The 14,771-nt window shown below is 45.9% G+C and overlaps 1 protein-coding gene across 2 annotated transcripts in view; it reads left to right on the top strand.

Moving 5' to 3' along the window:
• Positions 1-14,771, top strand: part of BMPR1A (bone morphogenetic protein receptor type 1A) — a 174,282-nt gene that overhangs the window by 129,829 nt on the left and 29,682 nt on the right. For both annotated transcript variants that reach the window (XM_075000112.1, XM_075000113.1), the window contains 2 exons: positions 11,362-11,464; positions 14,233-14,332. In XM_075000112.1, coding sequence (XP_074856213.1) covers positions 11,362-11,464; positions 14,233-14,332 — 203 coding nt within the window. The remainder of the gene's footprint in view (positions 1-11,361; positions 11,465-14,232; positions 14,333-14,771) is intronic.

The raw sequence follows: 14,771 nt of genomic DNA, 5'->3' as shown, positions 1-14,771 counted from the left end.
CTCCCAGTTGCTCCCACCGCCATGACCTCCACCCGGGGCCCCACCTCCAGGAGACCTCCCATGTAGCGAGGCTCAAGCAGGAGGTAGACCATCTCATGCTCATAGGGGCAGTGGAAAGAGTGCCGGAGCAACTGCAAGGGAGAAGGTTCTACTCGAGGTACTTCCTCACGGGGAGGTCCATCTTAGATTTTCGAGGCCTCACCAGTACCTGCGCAAGCAACGTTTTCGGATGATCACAAACGCCTCCATCCTTACGGCACTAGACGATGGAGATTGGTTCGCAGCCCTCGACTTACAAGGTCCTACCGTTTGGGCTCTCCTCAGCCCCCAGAGTCTTCACCAAGACCTTGGCAGTGGTGTCAGCCTACCTGCACAGACAGGGGGTATTTATATTCCAGTATCTGAATGACTGCCTACTCAAAGGGGCCTCAAAGGAGGAGGTACTACGCATAATATGTGTCACAGCAGGCACGTTCTCTTCGCTCGGCCTGCTTATCAATCTGACAAAATCAAAGACAGACCCGACACAGGACATAGAGTTCGTAGGGGCACGCATAAATTCTATTACAGTGAGGGCGTATCTACCAGAGACTCGCTTTCGGGCCATCGGCTCCCTCGCGCAAGGCTTCACCTTCAGCCCTATGGTGCCGGTTCTGACGTGCTTACAGCCGCTGGGCCACATGGCAGCAGCGACGTTTCGTAGAACAGAACGCCAGGTTACACATGCGCAGCATTGGCTGGCGAGCGTATACAAACCGGCAGCACACACTGTTCACAGGATGGCGTCGCCCACAACGGAGGTGCGCAAATCCCTGCAATGGTGGGTAAACCCCGAGAACCTGCTAACAAGGGTACCCTTCCACCAACCACACGTATTGGTTTTTCTTACTACAGATGCCCCCCTCATAGGGTGGGGAGCACACATGGGCGAAGAGGTGACGCAAGGGCTGTGGTCCTCTATGGAGCAGTCACTGCACACAAATATACTGGAGCTCAAAGCAGTGTTCAACGCCTGCAGACACTTTCGAGACCAACTGAAAGGCAAGGTAGTCGGGATCAGTACAGACGATATCTCCACCATGTTTTATATAAATCGGCAAGGAGGAGCTCGGTCCCGTGCCTTATGTGTAGAAGCAGTCCGGTTGTGGAACTGCTGCATCGCCAACAATGTAACCTTGAAAGCCTCGTACTTACCAGGCGCTCGCAATGTGAAGGCAGACCAGCTGAGCAGGCGTTTCGCACTCACGCACGAGTGGCAGATCCGTCCCGATCTGCTGCAACCGATTTTTCCACGCATGGGGTTTTTCCCCAGATAGACCCTGTTTGCTACTCAGCACAACAAGAAGTGCCCACGATTCTGCTCCAGGGCAGGACTGGGACGGGGGTCCCTGAGGGATGCCTTCGCGATCTCATGGAGGGGCCCCCTGCTTTACGCTTTCCCTCCCACAGTGCTCATCCACAAAGTGTTGCAGAAAGCCAGGAGGGAAGGAACCTGAATGATCCCGATAGTCCCAACGTGGGATCGACAGCAATGGTTCCCCCTATTCCTGCGCATGTCGAACCGGCCACCGATGTCCCCTCCGGTGGCGCGGGATCTGCTCACGCAAGCCCAGGGGTCCATAGTGCATCCGCACCCCCAAAGCCTGCGACTACAAACGTGGTTAATCCATGGCTCAGCTCCCTAGAGAGCACATGTACGGAGGAAGTGCAGCAAGTCCTAGAAAGTAGCAGGAGGACTTCCACCAGGAAGACCTTCAAGCAGAAATGGACTCGCTTTACGGCATGGTGTTCTACCAAACAGCTAGCCCCCTTTCGGTGCCTATGGCTGTGATATTAGAGTATTTACTGGACCTCAAGAGAGGAGGACTCTCGCTATCCTCGTTTCAGGTCCACCTGGCCGCCATTTTGGTGTTCAGACACGAAGAAGAAGGGCACACGGTGTTCGCCCATCCCATGGTTACCAGGTTCTTCAAAGGGCTGGTAAGCCTATACCCCCCTCAGAAACCGCTTCCACCTCTGTGGAACTCGGACCTGGTGCTTCATGCGAAAAGGGGACCACCGTTTGAGCCTTTGGCCACGGTTTCCCTCCGCCTCCTTATGATGAAGACGACCTTTCTTCTCGCAATCACGTCAGCTCGCAGGGTGAGCGAGCTTGAGGCAGTTATGGCAACGCCGCCCTGCGCTGTTTTTCCAAGGAGGCGGTAACCATACGGCTGCATCCAGCCTTTGTTCCTAAAGTTTCTTTCTGAGTTTCATACTAACGAACCTATTGTTTACCCTTGTTTATCCAAAGCCTCATAACTCTAACAAAGAGGCGCGCCTACACCTCCTGGACGTGAGCAGGCGCTAGCTTTCTATATGGACAGGACCAAGTCCTTCCGGAGAACGGATAGGCTCCTAGTCTCTATCACTCCCAAATCAAAAGGAGAATGTCTCTCTTCGCAGAGAATCTCTAAGCACATCGTATCTTGCATAAAAATGTGCTACAAACTCAAAAAGATTCCTTTACTGGCCACGCCCAGGGCTCATTCCACTAGGGCGGTGGCAGCATCAACAGCCTTTTTTCAAGGGCATTGCGCTAAAAGACATTTGCAGAGTGGCGACCTGGTCATCCTTTGACACCTTCGCCAAACATTACGCCCTTCACAGGGTATTCCAAGAGGATACCCGTCTCTCGGCAGCGGTCCTCTCGGGGACAAGCTGCACATAATCCGATTACCCACCTCCTATCTTGGGTTACTGCTGGGTAGTCACCTAATGTGGAGCACCCACGGGGACACTCGAAGAAGAAAGAAAGGTTACTCACCGTAGTAACGGTGGTTCTTCGAGATGTGTCCCCGTGGGTGCTCCACTACCCGCCCATCCTCCCCACTCCGGATCTCTGTTTAGTGTTTTGCAGGAGCATCCGAGGCGGTTGGTCAAGGAACTGGCGGGGACCGGATCGCGCACATGGCCGGGAGCGCGCGGGGGAGCGGCGCGCACCGGCGCATGCGCGGTCCGACAGAAACTGCTTGGAAGATCCGATCTGCGGCGCCGGGCGAGCCCGACACCTAATGTGGAGCACCCACGGGGACACATCTCGAAGAACCACCGTTACTACGGTGAGTAACCTTTCTTTACTCACCTGTGCAGTAACTAGTTGTCCCTTTGTGTATTCTATTGCCCCTTTTCTCTGGTTTGAAGTCCTTTTTTCATCCTGTGTGTCAGAGAAGGAATTACGTGTGCATGCAGCATAGCCACTCAAATTGTTGTGGACATACTGACCCATGTGTGTGACCAATGGAGGGCACTGCTACCACAAAATCTCCAACTGGAGGTGCATAGGCACTCAGACACCTAAAGTGGAGAATCTCCTAGGACTTTTTTATACAATTTGTCCCTTCATTTTGGTACAGATATTTAAATGTGTATACACTCATTTTTAAAAGTTGTCACAGGTTTACCATATTTTAGAAAATCACCATATACAGGTTGTGCCTCCCTAAACTGGAACTCTTGGGTCTGGTAACATCTGTGGTCCAGCAGGACCAGGGATGTTCATGGGCCAGAGAGCCCAAGTGGCCAGGACTCAGGGAGCAGGAGGGCTGGCAGCTTAGATCCTGGCAGGACTGGGCACCTGGGCTGCAGCTGTCCTGGCCTTGGCTCCCAGCCTTGCCGTAGCTGCCACAGCAGGGAAGCCAGACCTGGAGCAGGGGCCATGGCAGGGGAGCCAGAGCAGGGGCCAAGGCAAGTGCGGCAGGGGAGCTGGGGCTACCCAGCAGTAGGACTAGGTCCATGGCAGCCAGCTGAACCAGGGCCCCTGGCAGACAGCACAGCTGGGCCAGCAGAAGGGTGGTGAGCTGTGACCACACATGGAGCCGTTGGCAAGCTGGGGGCCAGTGGAAGAGGACCTCCTCAGGTCCAACAAATTCTCTCATTCGGGACCAGTCAGGTCCCAAGAGTGCCAGACCAGGGAGGTCCAACCTTTACCAAGAATCCAGCCAGGGATATAGTGATGGGGAGAATCTAGGTAATGTCTTTTATTCTTCCACAACCTTAATTTGTCCTGTTAGGCAAAACATCTAGCTTCTCTGAGACTTACTGTCCTTATTTCTAAAACATAAAGAGTAATAGTGTCTGTCTTACATAGGAATTGTGATGTGAAAATCATAGTTTATCAAATACCTTGAGGACCTTGCACAGTGGCTGTAAAGTATTGTTAGTCATTGCTGTATGTTATAATGTATTTAACACATTATTATGTACTGGAATAGGGTCTAGTCATATAATAAAGAAATAATTTATGTATAGTAAGGAAAACATCTATACATCTACAGCCCCTTTATGGGGAACAATGTATGCAGATCTCTGAGGAGTTACACATCTTTAGAAACAAGTAACATACAACTTTCAGTTTTATAACTTTATAACCTAGAGGTAGGGATTATGCTTTTAGTTTAAATTCCTTTATTGTATCAGAAGTTCTGTTGCTTTTTATCGCCCTCTTGTGGTTTTCAACATAATCCTTGTAGCAGCTTTCTTTCGGTAGTCTATAACCAGTGCATATGTATTATCTTATCATCGCTAACACTGGAGAATTTATAGCATTTATGCACTTTATGTGAGCCGCATGTTTATGGCAAAATATTTCAGAAGTATATAAGGTCAGCCTTCTATAGCCACTGTGCCCAAGGAAGTCTTTAAAATTTAAATGTGGATTTTCTTTTTCTTTGAGCATAAACTATTGAGATTGTTATTTCAGTAGATATGCTAAATTGCAAGTACTTTTACAAAGTTATCAGCTATTTTTTTAACCTTTTGAGACCTGTGTTGAGTATGCTGTATTCCCTGAACACATAGCCAGGACACACAGCAGTGTTGTGCCCAGAGCTCCCATTTATACATTATAGTAATGATTTTGTTAGTTACCCTAGTTTTTATAGGTGTTGGGATGCTTTTCTTTATTTTTTCACCTTTCTAAATAAATGTATGTATTAATTATTTTTTGAGCTTCCCCTTCTGGGGGGTATTTTTCTTGTTTTACTCTGTAATGCCAGCCTTCCCTGGGATAAAGAATTGCCTTTCCTGTCATCAGACTATATCCATCAGTGGTGGGCATCCCCAGTGCCTTCACTGTTTGGATGATACTCATATCCTCACTGTGTGCAAGACTTCCTTCAGGGGTAGATACCAAAGAAATAGGGATATGAAATATAAACTCCTAGTGCTGGAGCAAGCCTCCCCCCAGCCAGCTCTGGCTCCAGGAGTAGAGGACTGCTGTATATAGACGTTTCAGTACATGTGCATGTTCTCTTCTCTTCGATTTTGGGTCACTTGAGAGTGCTGGAGTTGGAGGTGGTAACACTGCACTGAGTATCAGTCTTTATAAACATCTATCTTTAAATAGAAAGGAAGGAGTAAGTCTCCAAAAAGATTTTGGTCACTGGTGCACAAGAAGTCTATGGAAACAAGGGATGTTGAAGAGCAAGAAATCTGGTAACTGAGTAGTGGCCAAAATTTCTGTCAATTACTTGGTTAGCTCCTCCCACCCGCCCCCCATCTCCCTGTTGTTCCTCATCTAAAAGGCTGAGACAGCACACAGGCTGACTCAGCTTCTGTCCATGCCATGGAAATCATGAGGATTGGGCTTTTTCCCCTTCCCCCATGCCTTGCCACTGGACATTTTGTCCCATGGCTGTGACAGAGGCTGAGCCAGCCTGTGTGTCAGCTCAGCTTTTTAAATTAGGAGTGGCAGGGGTGTGGGGGCAGAGAGGGAGCCCAATCCCCATGGTGGGGACAGAAGCTGAGCCAGTTTGTGTCCAGTCTCAGCCTTTTAAATGCAGAACAGCAGTGCAGGAAACTTCCTGATTCCAGCACAAGTGGAGATAAAGGCTGAGCCAGCCACTCCCTGTTTATTTGGTGGAGGGGGCGGGAGGTGCTGCAAATAACGTGTAGCACTAACCTATAAGCAGATGCTTATCAGTTAGTTGAGAAACCAAATACTCTGTTACATCTCTAATGGAAACCTCAGGCCTCAAAGGGAGTCTCATGCAGGCCCCCAGTGATGCTGGTACTGCAAAGCCAAAGAGGAATCAGTCATCTTAGATGGACTTGGTATCAAGTTGGGATACACATACCCAAAGCAGCAGAGACACTACTGAAAAGAATTCTGAGCTCATCTCATAAGACCACTCACTGCTGATAACACAACAATCAGTGGCACTGAAGACTCCTCATCTGCCTAAGGTACTGATCGAATTAGAGCCAGCTCACTCTCATGCCAGCCTCATTTACAAACTAGATTGGCACTGAACCCATCCTCCACAGGTTTTCATTCAGTCCTGTCTTCATACCATCAATACCTCAAGAATTTATGTGCCTTAAGGATTTAATATAATACCTGGAGCTGGAGTACGCTGTATAGATGAGTGCTGGAGATTGTCAGCATCAAGACTGTATTGGTTACTCCACTCTTTGTCATTTAGTATACCAAAGTCGTGCCTACTTTGAAAGCAGAACAGCTGTTGTGCTCTTCTTTTCTTTCTCCACTCCCATCTTCCCCCTTTTCCTAGCCCTTACAGTCTGTGGAAGAGGATTCTTGGGACTCCGATACTAGTACAAGGTTCTCTGCCTCTTTTAGGACATTGATTTATTTCAGGAGGACAAACCACAAGTGACACACACATGGTGGGGACATGGATGCCTCCCACCATGCCCTTTTGACTCTCTCAGTGGCCTTGCACAGACCCAAGAGTGTTCTGTCATCAGCACTTTAAAACAAGGTCTTCGTATCACCAGAGGGAGCAGAGAATTACACAGTCTCCTCCATATCCTCTGTTACCATATGTGGCAGAAAAGCAAGGGTCAATAAAGAGGTGACATCAAGTATTGCCTCCTTGTCACCTGCTGAAGCTGTCATGCATCAGCCTCCTTCTGTACCAGACAAATTTTATGCAGTTTCAGAAATGGGAATGCTTCAGATTCCCTTAGAAATAGATTCAGGAGTTTCACCATAATCTCCTAGATTTTTTACATGGCTTGATATATGTGAGACTTACCATTCCAGTTACTGATGCTCCTATGGAGCCCACTAAGAATGTTCGGCAAACCCCAGCTACTGTATCACATTAATTAGCAGATAAAAAGTATTATGTCCTTGCCAAGGGAGCAGAGGTTTTAATTTGTCATACAGCTCTAAATTTCCTAGTAGGCCATCAATGAACAAGGCTGATAATGTAGCTCATAGCCCACTCTATACGGTAAGGACCGCAAGAGGGTCAGGTTTTGGGCCACAAATCCTATGCGTTAGCAGTACTTCAAAATACAAAATCATCATGTGCTCATGGTCCAATATGACTTTTAAAGTTACAACAAATTTAATTCCTTTATTGACCACCTGTCAGAAGAAATATCATCACCAGTTTAAGGCCATTGTAGATGCTGATCAGTTCGTGGTGAAGACATTAATCCAGTCTTCCTTGGACATTGCAGATACTGCAGCACAACTATGTGCAGACCAGCTGTCAGGCTTTCCAAGAGAGGTTCAGAGAACCATAAAAGACCTTCCCTTTAATGGTTGCCTGCTCTTTGTAGACTTGACTTACAAATCTCTCCACAGTTAGTCTCGAGCCATTGCACAATTCCTGTAAATAAACATGGATCTAATAGGTCCCAGATGGCATTAATTGCATAACCAGCTCCACATTCAGTGCATCATGGGAAGTCTGAACCTGTCCAAGAAAAAAAAGATTCTACCCAAAAAATAAAACAGCCTTCAGCCACAGGTGCATCTTCTTAGCCATTCATGTAATTGGAGCAATAGTTTTCTTGGCTTGGTCAAGAGTAACTACTACCCAGTTGAGTAGTAACATAAAGATAGACATGCTAGTCTATATACTATATCCAGTTGATAAGGTTTTATGGCTGCAGGGTCTTACAGTTCACCTTTCAGATGCCACTTCTTCCCATTTTCAGGCTGTGTGGGAGAATACATCATCTGACAAATGGATTTTGGATACCATAACTCTGGATATACTTTCCATTTCAAATCTGTCCCTTGTACCTTTTCCCCCTACCTGTCCGTCTTCAGGGATCTTTCTCACAATCAGTTGCTGGTGCAAGAAATGGCCTCATTTCTTCTTTTAGGAACAATAGATGTAGTTCCTGTACAGCACAGTAGAAAGGGGATTCAATTCAAAGTACTACCTGATTCCAACAAAGAGTGGTGGGTGAAGGTCAGTTTTAGACGGCAGATTTCTGTACGGATGTGTGTAACAGCAGAAATTGGGATGGTGACCCTTGCAGCCATAGTTCTTTCTTTATATCTGGGAGACTGGTTTGCAACTCTTGACCACATAAGATGCGTATTTTCATATTACTCTTCACCCTTCACACGAGAGGTTTCTTCAGAAATACAGGATGCTCTGTTAGCCCATTTCCCCAGCTCCAAGGATATCCTCAAAGATTCTGACAGTAATTGCTACATTGTTTGGGTATAGTCCTTTTCCCATACATGGATGTGTGGTGATCAAGGCACATTGTATCAGATAGTGAGGTGTCATTAAAGATAATGTATTCTGTTTTAGAGCTGGGTTCACCAAGTAACTTCAAAAAGATTTATTTTGACTCCATTACCGAGCCTATACTTCATAGGCGTTAACTGTATGCTGACAGATGAAACATTTCTCCATTACAACAGTTCTGCACTAGTGAATCTCATCTCAAGGATTCAGGGCAGTCTTTAAATAGCAGTAAGAGATTGTTTTTGATTACTGGAATGAATGTCAGCTTGCATTTTTGTAGTGCATCATGCCAGATAACACCTCCAAAATCAAGGAGATAGCTTTCAATGTTTTACAAACCAGGCAAGCATGTCTGTTTCTCAGTGGATTCTAGAGTCACTTAGCTGGGGGAAGGACCTGACCAAAACCCATGCAGGTGTTAACGTTCTTTCAGAATTACCTCATAGTGATAACTTCACATGCTTTGCTTTTGGGTTGCAGGGAGAGGGGGAACTGGGCCCTCATAATTTGCAGAGCAAATGGACAAAACAAGAATAATTTCTCCACATCAGCCTTTTGGAATTGAGCAGTCACAAATACTTGCTTATACTTTATGCTCTAATCAGATCAATGTAAGTAGCAATGTGAACAGACCATGTAGCGTACATGCGTTATATTAATAGTCAGGGAAGAATGTGTTCTCCGTCTCTCTGTGCTGAAGCAGTAAAACTCTGGAACTGGTGTACATCCACTTACATAATCATCTCAGAATCTTACTTGTGGGAAGAAGTAATAACACTCGCAGACATTTCTTTTTGAATTATGAATGGCAAGTGAACTCCTGAGCCTTCTATGTGATAGCTTGTGTGTTCCCAGGAGTTGATATATTTGGTACTTCAGCCAGTGCAGACTGTATTGGGTATTACTCCAGAAGGAGGTCTTGATAACAATCCCTAAAAGATACGTTGCTATTCTCATGGAGAAAAGGGACTTCACTGTGTGTATACACTAATATCTCTACTGTTAAAGGTTTCCAGCAAGATTGAGTCAGTTGTAGTTGACAACATCTGTATGACCTAGATAAGCCTGATATCACTGTCTAATTGAATCCCTTGTCACTCTCAGTGGAGGCTTCTGGTCAGTCCTTGCTCACTGACTCAAGGCACAGATTGGACACTTCACTCCAGCCTACAGACTCTGAGGCTCCCCCTGAGGACAATATTTGTTCTCAGGAATAGGAAATGATTGTGGATTCTGTTTCCGAAAGAGGGAATTATATTATCTTTGGTTTAAGACATCAGATTTCACCAGCTCACTCTCTTTCTGTGGTATCGAATTATATGTTTGATTTGAAAACATCAGGTTTTTTTCTGTATAAATTCCATTAGGGTTCGCTTAGCAATAATGGCTTAAATTTTATCCTCTTTTCATCCTTTTTCTAATGATCCCTTGATAACAGCAGCAATATCTGAGACAGCTGTAGGCTCTTCTGCTCTGAACCTTCTGTTTCCTAAAGGGGGAAGCTGTTCAGTAGTAACTTCAAATGGAGAACCCGCAGGGACACTACTTGAAGGAGAAGTGGTTATTTACCTTATGCAGTAATCGGAGTTCTTCAAGCTCTGTCCCCCTCCAGTGCTCCACTACACACCTTACTTTTCCTTTGGGACTCACATCTTCAGGAGTTTTAGTTACTGCATAAGGTGCATAATCTTTCTATCCTTTCTGGTGAGTCATTTTTGGCAGAGATAATTGAAGATTATCTCAAGAAAAAACAAAACCCATTTTTTTCCTACAATAAGGGTTGTCACTCAAATGCCTTTGGTAGACATACAAGTATATTAAGGTTTTTCTAGTATCTCAGAACATTAAAGATTTCAGATTATTGGGTAATCTGAATAATTTGATCTTTTTCTGAAGAATGGTATCTGCTCGGAAAACATAATTTTTCTGATGGCTAGGAGCCTTTTACTAGTGTCTAAACTTGAGGTTTATATTGATGTGGCAGGGTGGGGCCAGGAGAGGGGAAGCAGGAGTAAAAAGAGCTGAGACAGAACTAGCAACCAAAGCGGGAACAGCTGAGGAGTAGGCTGCCCTAAATCAATCAGGGCCAGCTGATCCTACTCAGTGGCTACCTTTATAAGCTCTTCTCCACGGAAGGCAAGAGGAGGAGGGTGAAGGAGAGTTTGGGAGACTAGTGAGGAGAACGAAGGAGACGGGGAGAAACAGTCAGAGCTACGAAAGAGGAGAGGAGCCTCAGCAACCCAGGGGGCTGTGCTGCCCCAACCCAGGGAGGGCCTGGAGCCTGACTGGAGGAACTGGTCAGCTGAAGGAGCCAAACTAAGGAGGAGACCAGCTGCCACGACTTCCCCTTGAGGAAGGGAATACCAGGGAGAAGCGTCTGGGGGAAGTGACCCAGGGAGAGAAGCTGCAGGGGCCAAGGTGAAGTAAGCCAGCCCTCCCAGGTAGTGGCTGTCCAAGATCCCTGGGTCGGAAGCTGGAGCGAGTGGGTGGGGACCGGGTTCTTCCCCCCCCCCCCCGCCCCTCCAGACTGCCCTCTGCCCCAACAAGGGTAACGTGGTGCAGGCGGTGGGGCCAGTGGACTAAACAGAGGGCCTGGGGCCCAGGAATGAGACCGACCACACCACAATTGAGGGGAAAAAACTGTATCTCAGCAAGAGTCTTCATATTGGTACATCTGAGTTTAAGAAAACACAACTTTCTATTCCTAGTTTCCTTTAATTTTCATCCAAACTCTGTCTGGTAATCAGTTTATATTAGGTCAAGAAGTAGTGTAGAATACACATACTAATTTTCATAATTAGATTGATTGCTAGTTAACTTTGCAAAGCAGTTGGTGAATTGAAATAATTGTTTTTTCCAGAACTAATGGGCATTGCTTTGCCATTGTTGAAGAAGATGAACATGGAGAACCTGTGCTTGCTTCAGGTTGCATGAAGTATGAAGGTTCAGATTTTCAGTGCAAGGTATAAGCAAATTCATTATTTTTAAAAATGTCTTATATAGGGAATGTGATAGACATTGTGCAGGGCTGCTGTGAGCTGTTAAATCTGTGCAGCTCACAATGGCTACAGTAGGAATTTTGCATATTTCCCTTTGCTATAGCAGATGTTATGATGCAGCTGACATATCAGACCCCAGTCCTGCAGTGACAGCACATACACATCCTGTCAGTTTCAGGAATGGCAGCAAAGTGAGTGCACACATTCAGTGGGAATGGAAGAGAAGAGAGATGGGCTAAACTTGTTTTGTCTGCAGGGGTGAAAAAGAAATAGTCTGTGGGCCTGTATTTTCAAAGATGACCATTATTTTTTGAGCCCTCCTATTTCTAGGTATCCAATTTGATACACCTTTATAGGGGCCTGATTTTTCTGAAAGTCTTGAGCCCCTATCTCTTGCATTGTGGTGTGTAATATATAATTTAAATAACAATTTTGAAGTGCTAACTTCTATTTTAATGCTATACTAGGTCTGAAGAAAATTCCTTGAACATTCAACTGTTTTTTGAAATGTGTCCTATTTATATTACATTTCTTATTGTGCAACTTTTTACTGGATATAATATGTAAATACACATGTGTTTGTGTGATATGTAAGGCCAAGCATAGGCATCCTCCAGGGCTGAACAGGACTTACCCTACAGTTGCACTTCGGGGTTCTGTTGTCCATGCTGAGTCTGGGTAGTTGAACTGAGAGCCTGGTGACTCTTTACCTGTGCTGTGAATGACTTCTCTCCCCACGGAGGGAAAAACTACTTGATTTGAATGCAAAGTGGAGAAAAGGGTCAGACTTGCATGGGAGCCTGTGGAGTTGGAGACTGTAGGCTGGGAGGGGAGACTGGGAGCCGGTTGTGCTGTGCAATTGGACTAGGTCTGGGAGCCAATGGGGGTTGATAAGAAGGCTGGGACTAGGATCTTTAGAAGGAAATGGTGGGAGGAGAGGAGAGTAGGGGAAAGAGTGTGTGAAACAGAGAGGGTTCTTAGCATGTGTGTCCAGTCTTCCTCATACTATAAACAGGGGTAAACAAAATACAGCTCTCTTACCTGCCAGATCCAGTCTGCCTCCATCCTGTGGCCCACCAGGAGGCCCACAACACACCTGCTTAAAGCGACTGTCTGTGCAGGGACAATGTGCTCTCAGATAGGTACAGCATCCCACATGTTGCTTGTGCCCCCAGTTCAGTCTCTCATCTCCCGTTGACTGGAAACTAGCCAAGGAGAGTTGCCTGGGCCATGCTTGCTGCACAGGCAGCATGCAGAGGATTCCTTCAACCTCAAGGGGATTGTGGCACTCATTAAACACATGGGCCACGCAGCCGGCTTCTGTGAGTGACATACAGGGCTGCAGCAGGCTAGGGAGCCTGCCTTGAGGGTTCCACTCTGGTTGCTGGCCTGGAGCCAGCTAAGGCAAGCACCTCCTGACCAAGAGCCTATGCCTGGCTACCTGGCTTCTCACCTTCTCCCTCCTCCTAACCTTCTGCCCCTCCCATCCCAGGTCACAACCTAAATCCTCTGCACTCCCACTCCTTCACCCATAGCCCCTTCTGTGTCTCACTCAGTTCCATACCTCAAGCCCTCTAGTTATCATCTCTGGTGTCCGAGTGCTAAAATGTTAATTGCACTGTTGACCTAACCTTGTCTGTATTTATATCATCACAACAATCAGATACGATAATAAGTTAGCTAAATTAAAACCTAATTTCTTTAATATAGATCATGTACAAAATTTGTTAGACTTTTCAAACTTTCAAGATACATAAAATTATGATTCCATTACTGATATAAGTTGGCACCATGAAAAAACTGACACTGGAGCTAAATGTAGTAAAGACCATTTTAAGGTCAATTTCAACTTACTATAAAAATTATTTCTAAAGTCAGAAATGCCACAGATTTGGGGGAGGATACATGCCATATTTTCATACATAACCAGGAAGGATGATTTGTTTTATGTGCAAAACTGGACACAGGCTACATTTACACTACCAGATAAATTTGAATTTAAGACATTTAGCTCAATCGTACCAAGTGACTGTCTTCACTGTAAATACAATTAGCTCGACTTAGGGAGCACTAATACCGATATCATAACATTGTTGAAACCAGCTGGGTGTAGCATCATGTTTGAATTTAAAAGTTCAAGTGAAGGCTGGTGTGGAAGTGCCATGTCTTTGAATCACCTTCATTAGCCTCCAGAGGCTGACTGGCACTGGCTGCACCTGGCTCTCAGTTCCCTGCCACTCATGGGAGCGGGGAAACTGACTGGTGCTGCCGCACCTGGTTCTGTGCGGCTCCTGGCTCTGGTGAGCCAGGCACAGCAGCACTGGTCAGATTCCCAGCGCCCCCCCACCCGCCAGTGTGCAGGAACCAGGCAGCAGGGTAAGTGCAGCCGGTGGCAGGGGTGCAGCAGGGCCTGAGGGGAAGGCAAAGAATGCATGGCTGAAGAAACTGTGGGATAGAGTCCCACAATGCACTGCTGCAACAGTCAGTGTTTGGCCATTCAGTGTGACAGCACTAACTCGACTTTGTGTGCACTTTGTGGGGAAGCAAGGATACGCAAAATCAAATTTATAAAACCCAGCATTATAAAATTGAATTTATCTGATAGTGTAAACATAGCTTCAGACTTAACTCTGTAATCTCCACAGTGCTGTACATCTGTGCCATCTGTATTATCATTTTTATTTGACCATTTCAAAACTTTTGAGTTATTTTCTCTGTCCTACTTTTTATAGGATTCTCCAAAAGCACAGCTACGTCGGACAATTGAATGTTGTCGAACCGATTTCTGCAATCGGGATCTACAACCCACTCTTCCACCCCTTAGTGATACAGGTGAACAGTTTTATCAGTTTATACAGACTAACATTGAATGCGATTATTACTCCTAACAAATTGATGTAATATTAGGAGTAAGTCTAGGACTACTGTACTGCCATTGCTGTTTCTTTCTTCATTACTTCCTTTGGTTGGAAGGTCTGTGCTAAATCTTCCACTTGTCAACTCCCAATCCCCCTTGACCATAGCCTCACAATGCATTTTTCTCCTTCCAACATCTCCATTTCTCAGGTTCCTCTGCCCTGCAGTCATTTTAATTTTAATAATTTCTGCATTATCTATTTGCTAGATCCCATTTTCTTTCTTTCATAGTTTTTCCAGAATTTTCAGAGAATCTGCTGCCTCCTCTTTTATGCCAACTTTAATCTGATTGTGTTGTCACTGTCATTTTTTCAACACTTTGCTTCATTTGCGCATTGTTCTGTCCATCCTCATT

Source organism: Carettochelys insculpta, chromosome 7, assembly GCF_033958435.1.
Source record: "Carettochelys insculpta isolate YL-2023 chromosome 7, ASM3395843v1, whole genome shotgun sequence".
Lineage (NCBI taxonomy): Eukaryota > Metazoa > Chordata > Testudines > Carettochelyidae > Carettochelys > Carettochelys insculpta.
This window is presented reverse-complemented; position numbering and strand designations above follow the sequence as displayed.